Genomic DNA, 24,816 nt, shown 5'->3' with positions numbered 1-24,816 from the left:
GTTATGCTATCCACAGATGTGTTTAGAAAGCATATTTCCCATTTAGGAAGCCCTAGGCATGGGAGAGCTCAGGTTTAAAGCTAGGGTTAAAAGAAAGCTCAGACAACATGGGGAGTGGGGCTAGAAAAGGCATGTCAAAGGAAATGTAGTGTTTTGTCCAGATAGCTTCTAGGCAGCATATAGGCATTTCACCAGCATTAGGCATGGTGAGCTCAGCTTTAGGGCTACAGTTAGGGCTAGGGTTAAGAGAGAGAGAGAGAGAGAGAGAGAAAGCCCAGAGGCCCTTGGGGAGTGTGGCTAGAAAGGGCATGCCAAAGGAAATGTAGTACTCTGCAGATCACTTCTAGGCAGCATATTGGCATTTTAGCCAGCAGTAGGCATGATGAGCTCAGCTTTAGGCATAGGGTTAGGATCAGGATTGAGAGAGAGAAAGCTCAGAGCCCCATCAGTGGTGTGACTAGAAAGGGCATTGCAAAGGAACTGTAGCGCTCTCTCCACATCGGTTCTATGCAGCATATTTGCCTTTTAGTCAGCTCTGTGCGTGGAGAGCTCAGGAGAAGAGCTAGGCTTAAGAATGAAAGTAAATGTAGAAGGAATGGGAACAGAAGGTAACCTAGGCCCCTAATGTTGTCCATTGAGATTCACACTGGAAGTTTAGTACCTGACTGTATGCTGGATATTGTCTACCAGATCCTGATTTTTGACCCTGACCTGCCTGCCTTGATAGCAAAGCAAAGGGCTCTGGAGTGGCTGCTTGCATCTGTGTACCTGGTGTGGGGGTCATAGCTATGGTCAAAGCCTGACAGCAGGAAAGCGCAGGGAGGAAGAGGAAGTCCCAGACGCTCCGAGCGAATCGTGTGAGCTCCTCGTGAGAGGCGGCTCTGAGGCAGCGTGGGCAGCACTAGCAGGAGAGGCAGCTTGTGCTGCTGTCGGGGCACACGGCTGGTGAATCAGGTTGCGGTGTGGCTGTTGCTGTGGCTGTTGGCGCAGGGAGGGTGAGCAGGCAGGCAGGTAGGGGAGAGGAGTTCTGCTCCTGGTCAGCAGGAGAGCTCTCACAATGGTCATCACCTCGGTGTGGAATCAGCCAAAGCCATGGCATCTAACTTGGCAGAATGCCAGCACCAGGAAGACTGTGGGGACACAATTTGAGATGACACAGGCGCATGCAGTGGTCCAAGGCTCTGGCTGCAGGGAGTGCCTCAGCCTCTAGGTGTTAGCAGTGGGTAGAAGAACAACAAGGGCATTAGCTGTGAACAGGTAGATGAACTGCTTGGCCTGGTGGCATCACTGAAGGAGGAGGAGATAGCAAGATTACAGACTGTTAAGAGAGTATGAGAGAGAGTTGTGGAGTCACACCCTGCAGACATCTCAAAAGGTACACCAGCGGAGCATTCCAAATCCGCCTGAGGATCCCCTACCCTATTGCAGTAGGGCAGAATGGGCAAAATTAAGAAGCAAGGAGGAATGGAAACAGGTCCCTGCTCGGGGTGGCAGGAGAATCCCCTCCCAGCCCACCTCATCTTCCCAGGTGACCATATGCAATAGTAATGAGGCCCTGGAACCCAAGGAACAGCCAAATGAGGGGATGGACTAAGGTCCATCTAGGGTGTTTTCTAGGGCAAGGCAGTCAAGCCCATGCCCTAAGACTGCCTCCACTAAAAAGACAAGAGGGGTAGTTTTCGTGGGCAACCCCCTTCTGAGGGGAGCAGAGGGTCCACTTTGCCAACAAGATCCTTCCCACAGGGAGGTCTGTTGTCTCCCTGGGGCCCAGGTAAGGGACATTTCAAAAAGGCTCTAAGGTCTTGTATGGTCCTCTGACTACTGCCCATTATTGCTTTTCCAAGTTACCAAGAGAAGCCTGAAGCCCATGAAAAGGGCCTTCAGGGCATTGGGGAGATGAGTTGGGGGAGCGACAGTGCAGGTGGTGTTCTCTTCTATCCCCTCAGTGTCAGGATGCAGAGAGGAACAAGAAAAGCCATCTGCTTACCAGATGGCTCAGAAGCTGGAGTCTCTAATCTTTTTTTTTTTTTTTTTTTTTTTTTGAACCATAGGGCAGTCTTTACAGCACCAGGACTGCTGGTGACAAATGGCGTTCACCTCTCTTTAAGGGGGAAAAGAATCCTTGCCCAGGAGTTAGTAGGTGCAATTGAGAGGGCTTTAACCTAGGTATGAAGGGGGAGGGGGTTAAAACTGGGATTGATAGACCAGGGTTGGGGAAGAGTTCAGAAGTCCAGCTGAAGTGCATCTACACCAATGACCGCAGCATGCCTCTGCTGCTACAGCAACAAACAGGAAGAGCTCGAGGCCACGGTGCATCAGGAGAGCTATGACATAGTCACCATCCCTGAAACGTAGTGTGCTGCAATGGATGGCTACAGACTCTTCAGAAGGGACAGGCAAGGAAGGAGAGGAGATGGGGGTAGCACTGTATGCTAGGGTGTCCTTTGATTGCATGGTGCTCCAAGTGGCTGATGGAGAAGTTCAGTGCTTATGGGTCAGGATCAGGGGGAAGGCCAACAAGGCTGATATCTGGGTGCAAGTCTGCTATAGACCCCCCCAACCAGGATGAAGAGACAGAGGAGTCAATCATGAAGCAGCTGCCAGAAATCTCACAATCGGCAGCCCTTGTTCTTGGGGACTTCAACCTACCAGATGTCTGTTGGAAATACAGTAAGGCAGAGAGGAACTAATCTAGGAGGTTGTGGGCTGCATGGAAGATAACTTCCTATGAGAGCTGGTAAGTGAGCCTAGGAGGGGAGGTGCCCCACTGGACCTGCTCATTGCTAACAGAGAAGGACTGGTGGGAGATGTGGTCAGAGGTCATCTTGGGCATAGTGACCATGAAATGATAGGGTCTTTGAAGTCTTGGTGAAGTCAGGAAGGGTGTCAATAAAACCGCTATGTTGGACTTCCAGGGGTGGACTTTGGACTGTTTAGGACATTGGTTGGGAGAGTCACTTGGGAGACAGTCCTTAAGGAGTTCAGGAAAGCTGAACTTTTCTCAAGAAGGAAATTTTAAAGGCACAGGAATGGGCTGTCTCCATGTGCCAAAAGACAAGGTGCTGGGGAAGAAGACCAGCCTGATTAAATGGGCAACTCTCGCTAAGACTCTGTGAGGGGAAAAAAAAAAAAAAAAGTTTACCACCTTTGGAAGATGGGGCAGACAACTTGGGAAGAATACAAGGACATCACTAGGGTATGTATGGAGGAAATTAGAAAGGCGGAAGCTCAGATGGAACTCGATCTGGACATCTCTGTAAAGGCAACAACAAATGTTTCTAGAAACACATTAAGAATAGAAGGGCCAAGGAGAATATCCATCCTTTATTCGATGCATGGGGGAACCTTGTCTCCAAGGATGAGGATAAGGCTGAGTCTTAGACTGAGGCTTTGCCTCAGTCTTTAACATCCAGATCAGTTATCCTCAAGGTACTTGGCCCCTTGAGCTGGAAGACACCTATGGAGAGCAGAATAACAGTCCCTGTCCCCGCCTACCCCCACCTTGCCCCCTGTAATCCAGGAGGAAGCACTCAGTGACCTGCTACTCCACTTGGACACCCACAAGTCTATGAGGCCAGATGGAATCCAGCCGAGGGTTCTGAGGGAACTGACGGAACTACCCTCCAAGCTGCTCTCTGTCATTTATCCGTGATCCTAATCAACAGGAGGGGAGGTCCCAGACAAATGGAGACTTGCCAGTGTGATGCCCATCTATGAGAAGGGTTGGATGGAGGATGTAGGGAACTACAGGCTTCTCAGCCTGACCTTGGTATGGGGGACAGTAATGGAGCAGATCATCTTGAGAGTACTCGCACAACGTGTGCGTGACAAGCAGAGGATCGGGCCCAGCCAAGAAGGGTTCATGAAAGGCAGGTCCTGCCTGACCAACCTCATCTCCTTCTTTGACCAGGCAACCCGCCTAGCAGATGAGGGAATGGCTGTGGACATGGTCTACTTAGACTTCAGTAAGGCCTTTGGCACTGCCTGCTACTGCCTTCTCCTGGAGAAGCTGGCAGCTCATGGCTTAGACAGGTGGACTCTTTGCTGGGTGAAGGACTGGCTGGAGGGCTAGGCCCACAGAGTGGTGGTGAATGGAGTGTAATCCAGCCAGCGAGCAGTGTTCCCCAGGGGTCAGCGTCGAGGCCAGTCCTCTTTCATATCTTTATGGCTGATCTGGATGAGGGGATTGAGCGCACCCTCAGCAAATATGCAGACCACACCACGCTGGGAAAAGGTGATCTGCTTGAGGGTAGGAAGGCAGAAGAAGAACGCCCCGCACAGAAGAACGTGGACGGACTAGATCAATGAGCTGAGGCAAACTGAGATTCAACAGGTCAAGTTGCTGAGTCCTGTGCTTCGATCACAACCACCCCATGCAGTGCTACAGGCTTGGGGCAGAGCAGCTGGAGAGCTGTGCAGCAGAAAAGGATCTGGGGGTGTGGGTTAGCAGCCAGCTGAGCATGAGCCAGCAGTGTGCCCAAGTGGCCACGGCCAACGGCCTCCTCGCTTGCATCAGGAATAGTGTAGACAGCAGGGCTGGGGAAGTGATTGTCCCTCTGTGCTCAGTGCTCATGAGGCCACACCTTGAATACTGTGTTCAGTTTATCAGGAAGAGTGGAACTACAACCACCTGAAAGAAGGTCATAGTAAGGTGGGGGTTGATCTCTTCTCCAGAATAACTCCCAGTAGGACAAGAGGAGATGGCCTCAAGTTGCACCAGGGCAGGTTCAGGTTAGCCATTAAGAAAGATTTCAACACAGAAAGAGTAGTCAAGCTTTGGAAGAGGCTGCCCAAGGAAGTGCTGGAGTCACTGTCCCTGGCAGTGTTCAAGGCACGTGTAGATCAGGCACTTAGGAACATGGTTTAGCAGGCGTGGTGTTGAAGGGCTTACAACTGGGCTCAATGATCCTGAAGGTCTTTTCCGTCCATAGTGAATCTATGATTGTTTTACTTCTCCAGGTAGGAGGTTGGGGAAGAGTCGCCTTGCTTGGGCAGTGCCGGGCTCAAGGGCTGTGCCTCGCAAGTGCAGCCATAAAGGCCCAAGCAGGGTGGCCCCTTTGGTGTCTGTGGTTACAGAGAAGTCAAGGAGAGGCAGAGGACCTCCTGGTTGCCTCATGAGATGGCCAGACCACAGTGGGTAGGGATGTGCGAAGAACTTGTCAGCTCTACAGGGACACCTGCTTTCCCTGCGGATCTGAGCAGCAGAGGAGGCTGTGGCATGTGCCAACTCCCTGTGAGGCCAGCACAGGGTGCTGTGGGGGCTCATGGAGGTGGAGGAAGACAGGGAGCAGTGGCTGGGGGGAGCAGGTGAGGGTCAGAGCAGCCCCGAGGAGAGCAGAGGTCCCCTGGGGACCTAGGGACACCCTGAGGGGAAAGAGAGATGTCGCAGGACAGGGGACGAGCAGGCACCGGCTGGGCCCGAGAGGGGTGGAGATGGGAGGGCAGAGAGGGCCCTGGGGCTCCTGCCTGGCCTTTCCCCCACAGGTGGGGCAGGAGGTGGGGAGGGCCCTGGGCCCCCCTCCAAGCCTGTCCTGTCCTCCTCCTCCCTGCTTCCAGTGGAGCACCTGCAGGGCCCAGATGCTGTCCTCCTGTCCTGATGATGCGCCTCCAGGATGAGGACAGGGACATAAGCACCAAGGCGCTCCTGGTGCTCAACCATTTGGTCCCTGTCCTGGAGAGAGCCAGGCTCACCCACAGGGCTCTGCCGCTGGCTGAGAGGCTCCTGCCGCTCTTTGAGGACGTAAGGCTGTGGGGAGAGCCAGGGCCCCGCTGGTGTGCCCGGGAGGCTGCGTGCAGGTCCTCCTTTGATGCCAGAATCAACAAGGAGAACATGACTAAATGTCTGTAGCGCTCAAGGAAGTGTATGAGGACGTGGCTTCACGCTCGCAACAAATCCTCTCGATAGCCTGGCCAGGTAGGCTTGGCCCACAGTGCCCAAGAGGATGGGAGCAAAGATGCTGGCAACGAAGCCCCCTGAGAGCACCCAGGACAGGGGATGGACGGGGCCTGTGCCCCATGAAGGGACATCCTGCCCCTCCTCAGTGGGTCACAGGGCCTCCCTCCTGTGACAGCGGGGCCCTCTGTGACTGCGCTGCTGTGACATCCTGGCCAGGCGGGCTCGGCCCGCAGTGTCCGGGAGGACGGCAACAGGACAGGACGGGAGCGAAGGTGCTGGCGAAGGAGCCCCCTGAGAGCACCCGGAATTTTGCCTGTTGTCCCCGGGCGGCTCCGCGGAGTTTGGCCACGCGGCCAGGATGGCGGAGCGACCCCCCAGCCGCCCCTCGGTGGCTGGTGAGGAGCTGGAGGAGGATGGGGCGGTCGCATTGAACACCTGCGACCTGGAGCCCCATGTGTGGTCTGTGCCCGAGGAGGTGCCATCGGGTGAGTGAGGGGCAGCGCTGGGCTGGGCAGGGGCAGCAGCGGGCCGTGGCGCAGAGGCCTGGGCTGCCTCGTGCCCGCTCTCCGCCAGCCCTGCAGCTCTGCCCGCTCTTTCTCCATCAGCTCCTGGCCTGGATCTGCCCCGGGAGGAGGCAGAAGCCCTGGAGCACGTGCGCGCCTTTCTCATCTCTGGAGGGCAGGTGAGCGTCGCCAACGCGCTCGGGGCTGCGCTGGCATCTCCCGCTGGGTCTGTGGGCTGTGCCGAGCCCTGAAGGCCCCGTGGGGCAGCTGGCTGTGGGGGCGGCTCCTTTGCAGGTGCCCAGCTGAGGCTGCAGCCCCTGCGCTGCTCTGATGCTGCCGGTCCTGCCCCCCTTACGCTCTCTGTTTCTCCCTATGCTTGTAGCAGCAGGAAGAGGCCAAGAAGCTGCAGTTTCTGGCCTCCCTCTGCACCCTCTGCCCAGCATCCCGCTGTGCTGCCAGGCCCGCGCTCCCCGTGCGGCAGGAGCTCTGGCGGTGCAAGTCGGACCTGGCGGAGATGCTGGAGGTGAGGGGAGAGGGGACCTCCAGAGGCCTGGTCGGGAGGGCAGCGGCCCAGCCTTGGGGACAGGAGGGCTTGTGTGAGCACAGGGAGGTGGGGGGCCCTGGCTGGGGGGCACTGGTGTCCTGCGGGGCCCTGGCAGCTCCCTATGGCCTCTCCTGCCTGTGCTCTCCAGGTGCTGCTGCAGGAGGAGCCCCGTGACCACCTGGGCACGGCGGTGCGGCAGCAAGTCCTGCTGGCCATCACTGCCATGAGGTAGCTGCCCAGCGCCTGGCTTGGCCAGGGCCTCTCCAGCAGACGTGCACGAGGGCCCCAGTCCTCGTGGGGAGGCTTCCCTGCTGCTGGGGTGTCTCCCGGGGCACCGTCTGGGCCTGAGAAGAGGGGAGATGGGAGGGCAGAGAGGGCCCTGTGGCTCCCGCGTGTCCCCTGGCCTTTCCCCCACAGGTGGGGCAGGAGGTGGGGAGGGCACTGGGCCCCCGCCAGGCCTGTCCTCTGTCCCTGGCCAGCAAGCTGGGGGAAGAGGGGTCTCCCTGTGGGGCTCCCCACACCCCTAGTGCAGGTGTCGTCCACGGCCCTCCCACCCCCAGGTCTGCATCCACCTTCCCAAGGCCTCAGGGTGCTGCTGCCAGCCCCGCGACTGAGAGGCCCTCTCTGTGCTTGCAGCAAAGCCAGGCTGCTCTCGGAGCGCAAACGGGAGAGCCTGCTGCAGGCCTGCTTCTGCAGCGTCTTCTCCCTGCCTCCCGTGGAGCAGCTGCAGGGCCCGGATGCTGTCCTCTACTCCAAGGTGGGTGCTCCCCTGCCCTGGGGCCTCCCCCTGCTGTGGGCAGGACCACAGATGTCCCCCTGGGGCAGGAGGAATTCCCAGCCTCCTGTAGCCGGTGAGGGACAATGGGGAAGAAGCACCTCAACTCTCTGTGCCCCTTGCAGACCCTGGATGCCATGGACAGCCTGCTGCAGGTGCTGGTGCTCAGCAGCCCTGCCTCCAGCCTCGTGGACGTGCAGAGCATCCTGCAGGTCTGGTATTTGCCAGGAGCAGAGCTGCCAGGAGCAGCCCCTGTGGTGGGAGGCCACTTGTCCAGCAGCAGCTGCAGAGAGCCCAGTGTTGCGAGGGGACAGGCCCCCTCCTGCCACTGGGGATCCCCACAGTTGTCCTCTGTGACACCCAGTGTCTCCTGGCCGCAGCCAACATCCCTTGCTCGCCTCCCTGCTCCTGCAGTGGTTGCAGCAGGGCTTGCAGCCCCAGCGGGATCCTGCTCTCAGGGTGGCCACAGCAGGCCCTTCTGCGGGGTCTGCCCCATGGCCACGAGGGAATAGGGAGGCAAGATGCCCTTTCCAGGCTGTGCTGGTGCTGGGAGGCGTAAGCGTGGCCGGGCACTGAGCAGAGCGTCAGGCCGCAGAGCAGAGCAGCAGCTTCTCTCCTCCCAGGTCCTGCTGCCCTTCACGGAGAGCCAGCAGGCAGCTGTGCGGGAGAGGGTCGTGGGGCGCGTTGCGAGGCTGAGCGATCTCCTCGTCAGCTCTTTCCTGCTGCCGGTAAGGAGCCTGCGGGGCCGGCAAGCTGCAGCCCCCGCCTGCCCCCGTCAGCACGTGGCCGTGTCCTGCAGCTCCAGGCTCCCTCCCGGGGCAGTCACCAAAGCTCTGGCTGCCCCAGGATCCCGGCCTGGATGGGACTCAGGGCTTCGGTTCCAAGTGGCGCCCGCAGGCCGGGTGTCAGCACTGCCTCCCTCCCGCAGGCCCGCAGATGCTTCACTGGGAGCAGCAGCAGCAGCAGCGACAGCTTCTTTGGGCAGAGTATGCCGGTCCTGGGGCAGCTGGTGGGGCATCTCACCCTGTGCTGCGCCTACCAGGACGAAGGGAGCAGTGGCAGTGCAGCTGAAGCTCTCTGGCATCTCTATGAATACCTCCTACGGGAAGAGAGTAGGAAGCTCTGAAGCAATTCCCCCTTCCGGTGCCTTGCTGGGCATCCTGCTGCCCGTCCTGTCCTGGCATGGGCACGTGGTCTGCCAGGGCAGATTTCTCCCTGCCGCCTTCAGCGGCATCTCCAGCTCTGCTGCCTTCCTGCTGAGCGTCGTGTGTTTCCCCTCCGGTGCAGGCAGGGAGCTGCCGCGGGATAGCCCACAGCACCAGGAGCTGCTAAAGGACAGGGAAGCTGGGAACACCTTAAAGCTTTCCGGGTCCAAGGACATCAGGGAGATGAGCAGGGTAAGGAGCGGCTCCCTGGCTGGACGGCCCCACGTCGCTCTCCAGGGCCGCGTGCTGCTCAGCCAGGCCCCGCAGTTGGGAGCGGGGCTGTGACGTCTCTCTCTCGGCTGCCTTCCTTTGTGCCACAGCTTTTTGGCAAGTACCTGCAGCCTGATGAGAGGGCGGAGGTCATCCTGGCAGCCATCCGGGGCATGAGAGCCTGCAGCGGTTACAACACGCAGGCGGCTGCTCACATGCTGGATGCATTTGTGGCAGACGATGCATCCCTTCTGGAGAATGTAAGTGGGGTGTGCGTGGCACGGCCGGGGCTCCAGCCTTTGGGGGCCTGTTTCTGCCCTGAGTGCAGGTGTGTCAGGACCCGAGTCCCCGTGAGGCCAGTGCAGAGCGGTGGCAGGGGCAGCCCTTCTCAGTGGGAGCTGGGCAAAGGGCTGCAGTGTGGCCGCAGCCCCACTCTGAGCCCTGTGTCCTGCAGGTGTCAAAGATGGTGCGAGACATCTGGTTAAACATCGTGTCCATCAGCGACGTGGCTGCGCACCAGAGCCTGAGCAGGGCTCTTCTCCGGAGCAGCACGTTCCCGGACGTGGTGGTTGCCTGCCTGCTGTACTGCTCCCCATCCTGCGACAGGTCTGTGCTGGCAAGGGCTGGTGGGCAGCGGCAGGGCTGGCGGGCAGCGCAGGCCACGGCGCTGCGGCTGCAGCACCCGCTGAGCAAGCGCTCTGGGCCTGCAGCGCCGCCGCAGCCATGTGGAAGGTGCTCGTGTCCACGCCCGGAGCTGCGGAGCGGGTGCTGCGGGAGCTGCTCAGCGTGCTGGAGGACTGGCCGCTGCACGACACGGACTCCTCGGCTGTCTCTTCCCTGGCCGTGAGTTTGTGCAGGACGCCGGGCTCTCTCCTAGGGCTGCACTTGCCTCTGCGGGCAAGAGACAGGGCTCCCCCTGCCCTTCCGCACCCACCTCCAAGCCATGAGCTCCCACAGGACACACAGGCCCGGCACGGGAGGGAGGGCTAAGGCTGGCAGGGCCCTGGCCAGCACCCGGCCCGGGCTGCGCCAGCCTGCGCAGCTGCTGTGCCTGCGTTGGGCCCTCTGCACGCAAAGACACACGGAGCTGGCCTGAGCGGCTCTGCGTCTCCTTCCATGGCGGCATCTCCCTGCCTCGTGTGGCCTGCTGCCAGCCTGGCTTGGGGGCAGCACTGGCAGCCTGGGACGTGGTTAGGGGCCAAGCAGGAGCTCACGCAGCCCAGGAGGGACATCTCGGCAGCGAGAGCTCTCTCTGGGCTGTTTCCGCAGGCCAGCAGAGCGCTCCAGGAGATCCTGCGCCAGCCACCTTGCCTGCAGGTGCTAGAGCCGCTCTTCCCCCAGCTCTTCCTGGCGCTGCTCTTCCAGAGCTCTTTCACCGCAGCGCTGAAGCCGGAAGAGTCAGGCCTGCTGTGGAAGGAATTCCAAGGGGAAGAGGCCCCATGCAGCACCCCCGTGAGGTGCCTGTCACATCCCCGCCGTGGCGTGCCACGGAGCTACAGGCAGGGCTGGGGGTAACGGTGTGACCTGGTGTTTGCTCTGCACACAGGCTGGCGGTGCAGACCATGAAAGCTCTGCTCTGCCACGCTGGCCACGAGAGCCTGGTGCTGGCCATGGCCAGGAAGGGCGGCTGGGCCATGCTCCAGAGCGCCGAGACGCAGCACCAGGGACTGGGTTTGCTGGCCAGGTGAGAGCCCCCTCGTGCCCGCCGTGCCCCAGCATTTCCCCCCTGTAGACAGAGTGTCCCCCAGAGCTCGCGGGGGTGCCCCGCTCTCTAGAAAGGGGCTGCAGCCTCCAGCCCTGCGAGGGAGGCCTGGCCAAGGAGAGGGGCCAAGGGAGCCCCTGCTGCATGGCTGCCCGGCTCTGTGAGCTGCTGGGCAAGGCTGGTGTCAGGAGGCCCAAGAGGGGGTGATGGCCACGGCAGCCCCTCCCAACGGCCAGAGTCCCCCTGAGGGACCTGAGCTCCTGATGCCAGGAGGGGGTCATGTTGGAAGGTTGGTCGCCAGGGTGGGAAGGGTGTTTGTGCAGCGACCCTGGGCAAAATGCACCAAATGACGGTGGGCCGTGACGCTCTCCTGGCGAGGGGTGGTGAGGAAAGACGATGCCACCACGAGCGTTTGCTGCCGAGCAGAGCACCGAGGTGGCGTTGCCCTGCGTGTGGTGGCCCGTGGGGGTCTGGTGCGAGGGCCCGGGAATGCAATGGCAGAAGAGGTTAGCACAGCCCGGGCTGCTCACACCTCTCTGTGCCTTCTTCCCTCTGCCAGAGAGATAAGGAAGAGCCCCAGAGCGCTGCGCTCTTTCCTCTTTGATCGGCTCGTGGTGCTGCTGACGAGCGAGGAGGACAGCAGGGAGGTGCCTGCCCTGGCTTTCCTGGTGGAGGTGAGCCTGGCGGTGCCCGGCTGCGGCGCCTCTGGCGCTGCGGCTGGTGGAGGGAGGCGGAGGAGCAGCGAGGGACGTGTGCGGAGCGTCCTGAGGCCCCGGCCAGGGAGTGGGGCCCCCGGGGCTCCCTGCACTGGCTGCTGCCTTTGGGCCGAGCTCTGCCTGCCCGACGCAGGGAGTGCTGCCTCCGTTACCACTTTGCGTGTGCTCTGCGTTTCAGCTGCTGGCCTGCAGGGACCTGCACGGCGACGAAGACGATTTCCTGGAGATCTTTTCAAGATCTCTAAGGAGTCGCCGCAGGGTGATGCGGGAGCTGACGCTCAGAGGCCTCGTCTTGCTGTGCGAGAGAGGGGAGATGGTGAGCAGGGCACAGGCGGGTGAAGCTGTGTGGGCAGCATGGGGCTGGGGAACCGGGCAGCTTGCACTTGGCTGGGTGTTGGGAGCTGTGTTCAAGGTCTTGGCCCAGCACCAAGCGAGCCAGCTCCAAAAGGGGTGCCCAGAGGGAGCCAGAGGGGAAGCTGGTGTGTAATAAGGCGACCAGTCTTTTATTTCTTGAGGAAATGAGGTAGTATTTCCCACAGGTCGGCAAGATGCAGTTCCTGTTGCCCCTGCTGATGATGCGCCTGCAGGAGGAGGACAGGAACATAAGCACCAAGGCGCTCCTGGTGCTCAGCCATCTGGTCCCTGTCCTGGAGAGAGCCAGGCTCACCCACAGGGCTCTGCCGCTGGCTGAGAGGCTCCTGCCGCTCTTTGAGGACGTAAGGCTGTGGGGAGAGCCGGGGCCCCGTTGGGGTGCCCGGGAGGCTGCGTGCGGGTCACGGCTGCGCCCCGCTCCCCTGGGCGTGCGTGCCCAGCACGTGCCTTTGTGCTTCCCAGCACGGGCTCTGGCCGCTGCCGGGAGCCTTCTTGCCCCGTGGCTCTTGGGATCGTTGCCCTGTGCTGCCCGTGGTGCCCTGGGCCGCAGGCCACGGCCTCCCCACGGGTCCATCCTGAGGCAGGTCTTCTGGGCCTCGGCTGAGGGCGCGCGGGGGAGTGTGGCCAGGGCCAGAGGAGCCCTTGAGGGACAGATGTCTCCCCGAGCTGCGCTCGCCCTGAGTGCAGCCTGTTGTGGAAGCTGCGCTGCCTTTGGCAGTGTCTGCACACCTGGCCCACAGCTCCTGGGTGCAGAGGGAGGGTCTGAAAGCTCCATCTGCCCACGGGCCGCGCCGCCTCGCGAGCTCATGGAGCCCTGGAGCAGCCAGGCCTGAGGAGTCCTCTTTTCCCTGTCTCCAGGAGTCTGACCACATGCGGAAGCTCTCCATGCACCTCTTCAACAAGGTGATGGAGGTAGCAGCGGACTCCAAAAACGAGCAGATGAAGATGCAGGTGCACAGGAGCCTGCTGCCACTGCTCTTCCATCTGGAGGATGAGAGCCCAAGCGTGGTCCAGGTACGGCTGGGTGCCGGGGCATGCCGGGCAGCTGAGCACCCACCATGGGAATACCTGTGGGAGGTAGTCCTGGCCGAGTCCTGGCTGGGTGCCTGTGTACTCACAGCCCTTCAGCCTCCTGCTGGCCTTGGCGACAGCTCAGCAGCTCTGGGGAGTCTCTGCTGGGCTGCCCGGGCAGGACGAGGTGCCTGGGCTGGTGGGTTCCCCCTGTCTCTGCCCACTGAGGGGGGAAATGGACCCCAAAGCACACTCGGTGCTCTGCTGCTGCCCCTTGCCATCATGGGCCAGGAAACGGCGGGAGCCCTGCCAAGACGAGGGGGACACAGGCTCTTGTGCCCTGGGCCGCGGTGGCATCTCCCCATTTCTTGCTGTGCAGGCCGCTCAAGAAGCCCTCCTCAGAGCAGCCAAATTCCTCAAGTGGAAGAAGCTGAGGCACTTGGTTGAGAGCCAGCAGCCGTGGAAGATCAGCGAGTGCCTGGTAAGGACTGCCCCCAGCGCCCACACCCTGGACAGGGCCTTTCCCCTCCATGCCCAGTGCGCGTGGCTGGTGGCTCTGGGTGCTGGAGCAGCTGTCGCGCTGCCCTTCTCCAAGTGCCCTGCTCCGGGGGCTCTTCTGCAGGCGCCTCTTGCTCTGCTAAAGCAGCCACTGGCCCGGCTGGGCCTTGCAGCAGGAGGGCCCCTCAGCAGGCCTGGGCAGCAGGCGGCCCTCTGCTCCCTGCCAAGCTCCGCACTGCCCAGCTTGTGTGGGGGGTCCCGCGTGTCCGGGCAGGGGAAGGCCGGGGCGGCTGCTCCTGGGTGGAGGGAGTGGGAGCTGCGTGTGCAGGGTGTGCGCCAAGCCCATGGTCTTGTGCTCTCCGCAGCTGGCAGGGGAGAGGGGCAGGAGGAGCGCAGATGAGTACCTGCGCCAGAGCCTGGCGTACTTGGAGAGCAGCCAGGAGGCCTTGTGCGAGGCGGCCGTGAGGTTTCTTGGTGAGCTCCAAGCCCGGGGGTCCCTCTCTGTTCCGGGACAGCTCGGCCCCAGCCCCGGCTGCTGCGCTGACCGCAGGAACCAGCCCTGTGGGCCCGAGGCAGGGCCAGGTCCCCTGGGCTCTCTGTGCCCCCCTCGGCCATCTCTGCCCACACCTGTGGGGCTGGTGGCAGCCTTGTTCAGTCCCTCGCAGCAGGGCCCCTGCGGGTCACTCTGGGGACAGGCACTGGGGTGAGCCCTGAGCGAGTGAAGGTGGACGCAGGGCCAGGCCGGTAGGGCAGGCGGGAGGGGGACGGGTTTGCGGAGCAGGATTTATGGGGTCTGTGTGTGCGCCTAGGGCTCACTGGGCGCTGCCTGAGGGGCCAGAGCAAGGAGAAGGTGGAGAACATCTGTGAGGGTGAGTGAGGGCAGCGGGCTGGCAGGCAGGGCTGGGCGGGGGGAGGCAGAGAGAGCCCGGCCAAGGAGCTGCCATGGCTGCCGCAGGCGAGGAGGGCTCTGCTCCCCGAGCGGAGCAGGGCTGGTGATAGGGGTAGAGTAGAGAGAGATTTCAGGCACCTTTGGGACATTCCTGCCGGCTGATCCGTTACTCCCCCAACTCCCTCCTGGCTCTGGGAAGAGCCGTGTGGGACAGGCCATGTCGGGGGGAATTCCTGGGGTCTGGTGAGATGGGGGGCTTCATCTCAGCTCTGCTCCTTCCCTCTCAGCCCTGCAAGGCTTGCAGCACGAGGACAGCAGCCTGACCGTCTCTTCCCTGGCCACGCAAACCGTGCTGATCTTGCGAGCTCCAGGGAAGCAGACTCCCTCCCACGACAGCCTGCGCAACCGCCTGAGGAGAGTGTGGGAGAGGTGGCACCGTCCTCTGCGGGGCGGCAGTATTTGCTGCTGGCGCTCGGATGCACCTTGATGCCAGGGTGCCCTGCGTGCGAGGGTCAACAAAGAAGCAGCCTTGCCTCTTCATCGCGTGTCGTGTCCTTTCTTTGGCGAACAAAGCAGTAGTAAACACAGATTGTGAAGGAGTTGGGTTCCCCTGGTGAGAGGAGTTGGGCATGCGCTGTCTCCAGCAGCCTGTGGCCACCCCAACCTCATCCCCACCCCTTGCAGCACTCGGGGAAGCCCCCAGTTCCCTTGACAAAAAGCTCAGGGCCGAAAAGAGCTCATGGAGGCAAGAGGCAGAGCTGGTCCCTCATTGCCCCCGGCTTCCCCTACTGTGGCCGAGCCCAGGAGGGAGCAGGCGGCTGCCATGCTCTGGCCGCAGCTGCCCCAGAAGCTCCTCTCCTGGGAAAGTTCCCTTTGCCAGAAGGCAAAGCTGTGCCCCTTGACTCAATCAAATTATTCATTTTCTAAAGGTGGTGCCAGATAACTCTGCTCTTCAGGCCTAGTCAAAAATACACACATGCTTTGCCTATGCTTGTAACTAGAATACAACCCAACATTATCTCTGCAGCCCAATGAAAGAATCTATAAATGAGAAGTGCACTCGCTTTCACATCCGCTATGCTCTTCAATTGTGCAAAGAGCCCATGTCCTCCTTTGATGCCAGAATCGACAAGGAAAACATGACTAAATGTCTGTAGCGCTCAAGGAAGTGTATGAGGACATGGCTTCACGCTCGCAGCAAATCCTCTCGATAGCCTGGCCAGGTAGGCTTGGCCCACAGTGCCCAAGAGGATGGGAGCAAAGATGCTGGCAACGAAGCCCCCTGAGAGCACCCAGGATAGGGGATGGACGGGGCCTGTGCCCCATGAAGGGACATCCTGCCCCTCCTCAGTGGGTCACAGGGCCGCCCTCCTGTGACAGCGGGGCCCTCTGTGACTGCGCTGCTGTGACATCCTGGCCAGGCGGGCTCGGCCCGCAGTGTCCGGGAGGACGGCAACAGGACAGGACGGGAGCGAAGGTGCTGGCGAAGGAGCCCCCTGAGAGCACCCGGAATTTTGCCTGTTGTCCCCGGGCGGCTCCGCGGAGTTTGGCCACGCGGCCAGGATGGCGGAGCGACCCCCCAGCCGCCCCTCGGTGGCTGGTGAGGAGGTGAAGGAGGATGGGGCGGTCGCATCGAACACCTGCGACCTGGAGTCCCATGTGTGGTCGGTGCCCGAGGAGGTGCCATCGGGTGAGTGAGGGGCAGCGCTGGGCTGGGCAGGGGCAGCAGCGGGCCGTGGCGCAGAGGCCTGGGCTGCCTCGTGCCCGCTCTCCGCCAGCCCTGCAGCTCTGCCCGCTCTTTCTCCATCAGCTCCTGGCCTGGATCTGCCCCGGGAGGAGGCAGAAGCCCTGGAGCACGTGCGCGCCTTTCTCATCTCTGGAGGGCAGGTGAGCGTCGCCAACGCGCTCGGGGCTGCGCTGGCATCTCCTGCTGGGTCCCTGGGCTGTGCCGAGCCCTGAAGGCCCCGTGGGGCAGCTGGCTGTGGGGGCGGCTCCTTTGCAGGTGCCCAGCTGAGGCTGCAGCCCCTGCGCTGCTCTGATGCTGCTGGTCCTGCCCCCCTTACACTCTCTGTTTCTCCCTATGCTTGTAGCAGCAGGAAGAGGCCAAGAAGCTGCAGTTTCTGGCCTCCCTCTGCACCCTCTGCCCAGCATCCCGCTGTGCTGCCAGGCCCGCGCTCCCCGTGCGGCAGGAGCTCTGGCGGTGCAAGTCGGACCTGGTGGAGATGCTGGAGGTGAGGGGAGAGGGGACCTCCAGAGGCCTGGTCGGGGGACACCGGCCCAGCCTTGGGGACAGGAGGGCTTGTGTGAGCACAGGGAGGTGGGGGGCCCTGGCTGGGGGGCACTGGTGTCCTGCGGGGCCCTGGCAGCTCCCTATGGCCTCTCCTGCCTGTGCTCTCCAGGTGCTGCTGCAGGAGGAGCCCTGTGACCACCTGGGCACGGCGGTGCGGCAGCAAGTCCTGCTCGCCATCACTGCCATGAGGTAGCTGCCCAGCGCCTGGCTTGGCCAGGGCCTCTCCAGCAGACGTGCACGAGGGCCCCAGTCCTCGCGGGGAGGCTTCCCCGCTGCTGGGGTCTCTCCCAGGGCACTGGCTGGGCCCGAGAAGGGGGAGATGGGAGGGCAGAGAGGGCCCTGTGGCTCCCGCGTGTCCCCTGGCCTTTCCCCCACAGGTGGGGCAGGAGGTGGGGAGGGCACTGGGCCCCCGCCAGGCCTGTCCTCTGTCCCTGGCCAGCAAGCTGGGGGAAGAGGGGGCTCCCCGTGGGGCTCCCCACACCCCTAGTGCAGGTGTCGTCCACGGCCCTCCCACCCCCAGGTCTGCATCCACCTTCCCAAGGCCTCAGGGTGCTGCTGCCAGCCCCGCGACTGAGAGGCCCTCTCTGTGCTTGCAGCAAAGCCAGGCTGCTCTCGGAGCACAAACGGGAGAGCCTGCTGCAGGCCTGCTTCTGCAGCGTCTTCTCCCTGCCTCCCGTGGAGCAGCTGCAGGGCCCGGATGCTGTCCTCTACTCCAAGGTGGGTGCTCCCCTGCCCTGGGGCCTCCCCCTGCTGTGGGCAGGACCACAGATGTCCCCCTGGGGCAGGAGGAATTCCCAGCCTCCTGTGGCAGGTGAGGGACAGTGGGGAAGAAGCACCTCAACTCTCTGTGCCCCTTGCAGACCCTGGATGCCATGGACAGCCTGCTGCAGGTGCTGGTGCTCAGCAGCCCTGCCTCCAGCCTCGTGGACATGCAGAGCATCCTGCAGGTCTGGTATTTGCCAGGAGCAGAGCTGCCAGGAGCAGCCCCTGTGGTGGGAGGCCACTTGTCCAGCAGCAGCTGCAGAGAGCCCAGTGCTGCGAGGGGACAGGCCCCCTCCTGCCACTGGGGATCCCCACGGTTGTCCTCTGTGACACCCAGTGTCTCCTGGCCGCAGCCAACATCCCTTGCTCGCCTCCCTGCTCCTGCAGTGGTTGCAGCAGGGCTTGCAGCCCCAGCAGGCTCCTGCTCTCAGGGTGGCCACAGCAGGCCCTTCTGCGGGGTCTTGCCCCATGGCCACGAGGGAATAGGGAGGCAAGATGCCCTTTCCAGGCTGTGCTGGTGCTGGGAGGCGTAAGCGTGGCCGGGCACTGAGCAGAGCGTCAGGCCGCAGAGCAGAGCAGCAGCTTCTCTCCTCCCAGGTCCTGCTGCCCTTCACAGAGAGCCAGCAGGCAGCTGTGCGGGAGAGGGCCGTGGGGCGCGTTGCGAGGCTGAGCGATCTCCTCGTCAGCTCTTTCCTGCTGCCGGTAAGGAGCCTGCGGGGCCGGCAAGCTGCAGCCCCCGCCTGCCCCCGTCAGCACGTGGCCGTGTCCTGCAGCTCCAGGCTCCCTCCCGGGGCAGTCACCAAAGCTCTGGCTGCCCCAGGATCCCGGCCTGGATTGGACTCAGGGCTTCGGTTCCGAGTGGCGCCCGCAGGCCGGGTATCAGCACTGCCTCCCTCCCGCAGGCCCGCAGATGCTTCACTGGGAGCAGCAGCAGCAGCAGCGACAGCTTCTTTGGGCAGAGTATGCCGGTCCTGGGGCAGCTGGTGGGGCATCTCACCCTGTGCTGCGCCTACCAGGACGAAGGGAGCAGTGGCAGTGCAGCTGAAGCTCTCTGGCATCTCTATGAATACCTCCTGCGGGAAGAGAGTAAGAAGCTCTGAAGCAATTCCCCCTTCCGGTGCCTTGCTGGGCATCCTGCTGCCCGTCCTGTCCTGGCACGGGCACGTGGTCTGCCAGGGCAGATTTCTCCCTGCTGCCTTCAGCGGCATCTCCAGCTCTGCCGCCTTCCTGCTGAGCGTCATGTGTTTCCCCTCCGGTGCAGGCAGGGAGCTGCCGCGGGATAGCCCACAGCACCAGGAGCTGCTAAAGGACAGGGAAGCTGGGAACACCTTAAAGCTTTCCGGGTCCAAGGACATCAGGGAGATGAGCAGGGTAAGGAGCGGCTCCCTGGCTGGACGGCCCCACGTCGCTCTCCAGGGCCGCGTGCTGCTCAGCCAGGCCCCGCAGTTGGGAGCGGGGCTGTGACGTCTCTCTCTCGGCTGCCTTCCTTTGTGCCACAGCTTTTTGGCAAGTACCTGCAGCCTGATGAGAGGGCGGAGGTCATCCTGGCAGCCATCCGGGGCATGAGAGCCTGCAGCGGTTACAACACGCAGGCGGCTGCTCACATGCTGGATGCATTTGTGGCAGATGATGCATCCCTTCTGGAGAATGTAAGTGGGGTGTGCGTGGCATGGCCGGGGCTCCAGCATTTGGGGGCCTGTTTCTGCCCTGAGTGCAGGTGTGTCAGGCCCCGAGTCCCCATGAGGCCAGTGCAGAGCGGTGGCAGGGGCAGCCCTTCTCAGTGGGAGCTGGGCAAAGGGCTGCAGTGTGGCCGCAGCCCCACTCTGAGCCCTGTGTCCTGCAGGTGTCAAAGATGGTGCGGGACATCTGGTTAAACATCGTGTCCATCAGCGACGCGGCTGCGCACCAGAGCCTGAGCAGGGCTCTTCTCCGGAGCAGCACGTTCCCGGACGTGGTGGTTGCCTGCCTGCTGTACTGCTCCCCATCCTGCGACAGGTCTGTGCTGGCAAGGGCTGGTGGGCAGCGGCAGGGCTGGCGGGCAGCGCAGGCCACGGCGCTGCAGCTGCAGCACCCGCTGAGCAAGCGCTCTGGGCCTGCAGCGCCGCCGCAGCCGTGTGGAAGGTGCTCGTGTCCACGCCCGGAGCTGCGGAGCGGGTGCTGCGGGAGCTGCTCAGCGTGCTGGAGGACTGGCCGCTGCACGACACGGACTCCTCGGCTGTCTCTTCCCTGGCCGTGAGTTTGTGCAGGACGCCGGGCTCTCTCCTAGGGCTGCACTTGCCTCTGCGGGCAAGAGACAGGGCTCCCCCTGCCCTTCTGCACCCACCTCCAAGCCATGGGCTCCCGCAGGACGCACAGGCCCGGCACGGGAGGGAGGGCTAAGGCTGGCAGGGCCCTGGCCAGCACCCGGCCCGGGCTGCGCCAGCCTGCGCAGCTGCTGTGCCTGCGTTGGGCCCTCTGCACGCAAAGACACACGGAGCTGGCCTGAGCGGCTCTGCGTCTCCTTCCATGGTGGCATCTCCCTGCCTCGTGTGGCCTGCTGCCAGCCTGGCTTGGGGGCAGCACTGGGGGCCTGGGATGTGGTTAGGGGCCAAGCAGGAGCTCACGCAGCCCAGGAGGGACATCTCGGCAGCGAGAGCTCTCTCTGGGCTGTTTCCGCAGGCCAGCAGAGCGCTCCAGGAGATCCTGCGCCAGCCGCCCTGCCTGCAGGTGCTAGAGCCGCTCTTCCCCCAGCTCTTCCTGGCGCTGCTCTTCCAGAGCTCTTTCACCGCAGCGCTGAAGCCAGAAGAGTCAGGCCTGCTGTGGAAGGAATTCCAAGGGGAAGAGGCCCCATGCAGCACCCCCGTGAGGTGCCTGTCGCATCCCCGCCGTGGCGTGCCACGGAGCTACAGGCAGGGCTGGGGGTAACGGTGTGACCTGGTGTTTGCTCTGCACACAGGCTGGCGGTGCAGACCATGAAAGCTCTGCTCTGCCACGCTGGCCACGAGAGCCTGGTGCTGGCCATGGCCAGGAAGGGCGGCTGGGCCATGCTCCAGAGCGCCGAGACGCAGCACCAGGGACTGGGTTTGCTGGCCAGGTGAGAGCCCCCTCGTGCCCGCCGTGCCCCAGCATTTCCCCCCTGTAGACAGAGTGTCCCCCAGAGCGCGCAGGGGTGCCCCGCTCTCCAGAATGGGGCTGCAGCCTCCAGCCCTGCGAGGGAGACCTGACCAAGGGGAGGGGTCAAGGAAGCCCCTGCTGCATGGCTGCCCGGTTCTGCGAGCTGCTGGGCAAGGCTGGTGTCAGGAGGCCCAAGAGGGGGTGATGGCCACGGCAGCCCCTCCCAACGGCCAGAGTCCCCCTGAGGGACCTGAGCTCTTGATGCCAGGAGGGGGTCGTGTTGGAAGGCTGGTCGCCAGGGTGGGAAGGGTGTTTGTGCAGCGACCCTGGGCAAAATGCACCAAATGACGGTGGGCCGTGACGCTCTCCCGGCGAGGGTTGTTGGGGCAAGACGGTGCCACCACAAGCGTTTGCTGCTGAGCAGAGCACTGAGGTGGCGTTGCCCTGCGTGTGGTGGCCCGTGGGGGTCTGGTGCGAGGGCCCAGGAGTGCAATGGCAGAAGAGGTTTGCACAGCCTGGGCTGCTCACACCTCCCTGTGCCTTCTTCCCTCTGCCAGAGAGATGAGGAAGAGCCCCAGAGCGCTGCGCTCTTTCCTCTTTGATCGGCTCGTGGTGCTGCTGACGAGCGAGGAGGACAGCAGGGAGGTGCCTGCCCTGGCTTTCCTGGTGGAGGTGAGCCTGGCGGTGCCCGGCTGCGGCGCCTCTGGCGCTGCGGCTGGTGGAGGGAGGCGGAGGAGCAGCGAGGGACGTGCGCGGAGCGCCCTGAGGCCCCGGCCAGGGAGTGGGGCCCCCGGGGCTCCCTGCACTCGCTGCTGCCTTTGGGCCGGGCTCTGCCTGCCCGACGCAGGGAGTGCTGCCTCTGTTGCCACTTTGCGTGTGCTCTGCGTTTCAGCTGATGGCCTGCAGGGACCTGCACGGCGACGAAGACGATTTCCTGGAGGTCTTTTCAAGATCTCTAAGGAGTCGCCGCAGGGTGATGCGGGAGCTGACGCTCAGAGGCCTCGTCTTGCTGTGCGAGAGAGGGGAGATGGTGAGCAGGGCACAGGCGGGTGAAGCTGTGTGGGCAGCATGGGGCTGGGGAACCGGGCAGCCTGCACTTGGCTGGGTGTCGGGAGCAGTGTTCAAGGTCTTGACCCAGCACCAAGCGAGCCAGCTCCAAAAGGGGTGCCCAGAGGGAGCCAGAGGGGAAGCTGGTGTCTAATAAGGCGGCCAGTCTTTTATTTCTTGAGGAAATGAGGTAGTATTTCCCACAGGTCGGCAAGATGCAGTTCCTGTTGCCCCTGCTGATGATGCGCCTGCAGGAGGAGGACAGGGACATAAGCACCAAGGCGCTCCTGGTGCTCAGCCATCTGGTCCCTGTCCTGGAGAGAGCCAGGCTCACCCACAGGGCTCTGCCGCTGTCTGAGAGGCTCCTGCCGCTCTTTGAGGACGTAAGGCTGTGGGGAGAGCCAGGGCCCCGCTGGTGTGCCCGGGAGGCTGCGTGTGGGTCACGGCTGCGCCCCGCTCCCCTGGGCGTGCGTGCCCAGCACGTGCCTTTGTGCTTCCCAGCATGGGCTCTGGCCGCTGCCGGGAGCCTTCTTGCCCCGTGGCTCTTGGGATCGTTGCCCTGTGCTGCCCGTGGTGCCCTGGGCCGCAGGCCACGGCCTCCCCACGGAGCCATCCTGAGGCAGGTCTTCTGGGCCTCGGCTGAGGGCGCGCGGGGGAGTGTGGCCAGGGCCAGAGGAGCCCTTGAGGGACAGATGTCTCCCCGAGCTGCGCTCGCCCTGAGTGCAGCCTGTTGTGGAAGCTGCGCTGCCTTTGGCAGTGTCTGCACACCTGGCCCACAGCTCCTGGGTGCAGAGGGAGGGTCTGAAAGCTCCATCTCCCCACGGGCCGCGCCGCCTCGCGAGCTCATCTGGCCTTGGAGCAGCCAGGCCTGAGGAGTCCTCTTTTCCCTGCCTCCAGGAGTCTGACCACACGCGGAAGCTCTCCATGCACCTCTTCAGCAAGGTGATGGAGGTAGCAGCGGACCCCAAAAACGAGCAGATGAAGATGCAGGTGCACAGGAGCCTGCTGCCACTGCTCTTCCATCTGGAGGATGAGAGCCCAAGCGTGGTCCAGGTACGGCTGGGTGCCGGGGCATGCCGGGCAGCTGAGCACCCACCATGGGAATACCTGTGGGGGGGAGTCCTGGCCGAGTCCTGGCCGGGTGCCTGTGTACTCACAGCCCTTCAGCCTCCTGCTGGCCTTGGCGACAGCTCAGCAGCTCTGGGGAGTCTCTGCTGGGCTGCCCAGGCCGGACAAGGTGCCTGGGCTGGTGGGTTCCCCCTGTCTCTGCCCACTGAGGGGGGAAATGGACCCCAAAGCAGACTCGGTGCTCTGCTGCTGCCCCTTGCCATCATGGGCCAGGAAACGGCGGGAGCCCTGCCAAGACGAGGGGGACACAGGCTCTTGTGCCCTGGGCCGCGGTGGCATCTCCCCTTTTCTTGCTGTGCAGGCCGCTCAGGAAGCCCTCCTCAGAGCAGCCAAGTTCCTCAAGTGGAAGAAGCTGAGGCACTTGGTTGAGAGCCAGCAGCCGTGGAAGATCAGCGAGTGCCTGGTAAGGACTGCCCCCAGCGCCCACACCCTGGACAGGGCCTTTCCCCTCCATGCCCAGTGCGCGTGGCTGGTGGCTCTGGGTGCTGGAGCAGCTGTCGCGCTGCCCTTCTCCAAGTGCCCTGCTCCGGGGGCTCTTCTGCAGGCGCCTCTTGCTCTGCTAAAGCAGCCACTGGCCCGGCTGGGCCTTGCAGCAGGAGGGCCCCTCAGCAGGCCTGGGCAGCAGGCGGCCCTCTGCTCCCTGCCAAGCTCCGCACTGCCCAGCTTGTGTGGGGGGTCCCGCGTGTCCGGGCAGGGGAAGGCCGGGGCGGCTGCTCCTGGGTGGAGGGAGTGGGAGCTGCGTGTGCAGGGTGTGCGCCAAGCCCATGGCCTTGTGCTCTCCGCAGCTGGCAGGGGAGAGGGGCAGGAGGAGCGCAGATGAGTACCTGCGCCAGAGCCTGGCGTACTTGGAGAGCAGCCAGGAGGCCTTGTGCGAGGCGGCCGTGAGGTTTCTTGGTGAGCTCCAAGCCCGGGGGTCCCTCTCTGTTCCGGGACAGCTCGGCCCCAGCCCCGGCTGCTGCGCTGACCGCAAGAAGCAGCCCTGTGGCTGCCGCAGCCCTGTGGGCCCGAGGCAGGGCCAGGTCCCCTGGGCTCTCTGTGCCCCCCTTGGCCATCTCTGCCCGCACCTGAGGGGCTGGTGGCAGCCTTGTTCAGTCCCTCGCAGCAGGGCCCCTGCGGGTCACTCTGGGGACAGGCACTGGGGTGAGCCCTGAGCGAGTGAAGGTGGACGCAGGGCCAGGCCGCTAGGGCGGGTGGGAGGGGGACGGGTTTGCGGAGCAGGATTTATGGGGTCTGTGTGTGCACCTAGGGCTCACTGGGCGCTGCCTGAGGGGCCAGAGCAAGGAGAAGGTGGAGAACATCTGTGAGGGTGAGTGAGGGCAGCGGGCTGGCAGGCAGGGCTGGGTGGAGGGAGGCAGAGAGAGCCCGGCCAAGGAGCTGCCATGGCTGCCGCAGGCGAGGAGGGCTCTGCTCCCCGAACGGAGCAGGGCTGGTCGTAGGGGTAGAGTAGAGAGAGATTTCAGGCACCTTTGGGACATTCCTGCCGGCTGATCCGTTACTCCCCTGACTCCCTCCTGGCTCTGGGAAGAGCCATGTGGGACAGGCCATGTCGGGGGGAATTCCTGGGGTCTGGTGAGATAGGGGGCTTCATCTCAGCTCTGCTCCTTCCCTCTCAGCCCTGCAAGGCTTGCAGCACGAGGACAGCAGCCTGACCGTCTCTTCCCTGGCCACGCAAACCGTGCTGATCTTGCGAGCTCCAGGGAAGCAGACTCCCTCCCACGACAGCCTGCGCAACCGCCTGAGGAGAGTGTGGGAGAGGTGGCACCGTCCTCTGCGGGGCGGCAGTATTTGCTGCTGGCGCTCGGATGCACCTTGATGCCAGGGTGCCCTGCGTGCGAGGGTCAACAAAGAAGCAGCCTTGCCTCTTCATCGTGTGTCGTGTCCTTTCTTTGGCGAACAAAGCAGTAGAAAACACAAGTTGTGAAGGAGTTGGGTTCCCCTGGCGAGAGGAGTTGGGCATGCGCTGTCTCCAGCAGCCTGTGGCCACCCCAACCTCATCCCCACCCCTTGCAGCACTCGGGGAAGCCCCCAGTTCCCTTGACAAAAAGCTCAGGGCCGAAAAGAGCTCATGGAGGCAAGAGGCAGAGCTGGTCCCTCATTGCCCCCGGCTTCCCCTACTGTGGCCGAGCCCAGGAGGGAGCAGGCGGCTGCCATGCTCTGGCCGCAGCTGCCCCAGAA

General features: G+C 63.1%; 4 protein-coding genes across 4 annotated transcripts; all 4 read left to right on the top strand.

Annotated features, from left to right (window-relative positions):
* The first annotated feature begins 6,254 nt into the window (after positions 1–6,254).
* On the top strand, positions 6,255–9,618 carry LOC148591798 (maestro heat-like repeat-containing protein family member 7). Its single transcript, XM_088536721.1, is given in 12 exon segments — positions 6,255–6,381; positions 6,438–6,511; positions 6,513–6,578; positions 6,782–6,922; positions 7,092–7,171; positions 7,580–7,700; positions 7,844–7,930; positions 8,342–8,446; positions 8,647–8,830; positions 9,006–9,115; positions 9,244–9,404; positions 9,588–9,618. Coding segments are annotated over 12 exon segments (1,287 nt in total).
* A 132-nt stretch (positions 9,619–9,750) lies between these two features.
* LOC148591797 (maestro heat-like repeat family member 5) lies at positions 9,751–14,808 on the top strand. The gene is made up of 9 exons (XM_088536719.1): positions 9,751–10,030; positions 10,403–10,585; positions 10,669–10,817; positions 11,395–11,509; positions 12,091–12,267; positions 12,782–12,937; positions 13,314–13,415; positions 13,798–13,906; positions 14,609–14,808. Exons 1-9 carry the CDS (start codon positions 9,857–9,859, stop codon positions 14,806–14,808), a joined length of 1,365 nt encoding a protein of 454 aa, XP_088392845.1. The 5' UTR covers positions 9,751–9,856.
* Positions 14,809–15,884: 1,076 nt separating this feature from the next.
* LOC148591796 (maestro heat-like repeat-containing protein family member 7) lies at positions 15,885–19,247 on the top strand. The gene is given in 12 exon segments (XM_088536718.1): positions 15,885–16,001; positions 16,100–16,141; positions 16,143–16,208; positions 16,412–16,552; positions 16,721–16,800; positions 17,208–17,328; positions 17,472–17,558; positions 17,971–18,075; positions 18,276–18,459; positions 18,635–18,744; positions 18,873–19,033; positions 19,217–19,247. Coding segments are annotated over 12 exon segments (1,245 nt in total).
* A 2,114-nt stretch (positions 19,248–21,361) lies between these two features.
* LOC148591795 (maestro heat-like repeat-containing protein family member 7) lies at positions 21,362–24,454 on the top strand. Its single transcript, XM_088536717.1, has 6 exons — positions 21,362–21,496; positions 21,720–21,896; positions 22,411–22,566; positions 22,943–23,044; positions 23,427–23,535; positions 24,255–24,454. The coding sequence occupies exons 1-6, from the start codon at positions 21,362–21,364 to the stop codon at positions 24,452–24,454; spliced, it is 879 nt and encodes a 292-aa protein (XP_088392843.1).
* Positions 24,455–24,816: the final 362 nt, after the last annotated feature.

The sequence above is a fragment of the Tinamus guttatus genome, unplaced genomic scaffold (assembly GCF_059628265.1).
Source record: "Tinamus guttatus ecotype Peru unplaced genomic scaffold, ASM5962826v1 Tinamus_guttatus_pri_ptg000702l, whole genome shotgun sequence".
NCBI lineage: Eukaryota > Metazoa > Chordata > Aves > Tinamiformes > Tinamidae > Tinamus > Tinamus guttatus.
Note: the sequence above shows the minus strand (reverse complement) of the source record. Positions and strands in the feature narration are given on the sequence as shown.

Bases quoted from the DNA above. Each gene is read 5' to 3' on its own strand.
- LOC148591795 (XM_088536717.1), top strand. From the start codon at position 21,362: ATGGCCTGCAGGGACCTGCACGGCGACGAAGACGATTTCCTGGAGGTC. The intron at 21,897-22,410 runs GTAAGGCTGTGG...CCCTGCCTCCAG, and splicing joins TCCTGCCGCTCTTTGAGGAC to GAGTCTGACCACACGCGGAA. The intron at 22,567-22,942 runs GTACGGCTGGGT...CTTGCTGTGCAG, and splicing joins AGAGCCCAAGCGTGGTCCAG to GCCGCTCAGGAAGCCCTCCT.
- LOC148591797 (XM_088536719.1), top strand. From the start codon at position 9,857: ATGTGGAAGGTGCTCGTGTCCACGCCCGGAGCTGCGGAGCGGGTGCTG. The intron at 10,818-11,394 runs GTGAGAGCCCCC...TCCCTCTGCCAG, and splicing joins GGACTGGGTTTGCTGGCCAG to AGAGATAAGGAAGAGCCCCA. The intron at 11,510-12,090 runs GTGAGCCTGGCG...TATTTCCCACAG, and splicing joins CCCTGGCTTTCCTGGTGGAG to GTCGGCAAGATGCAGTTCCT.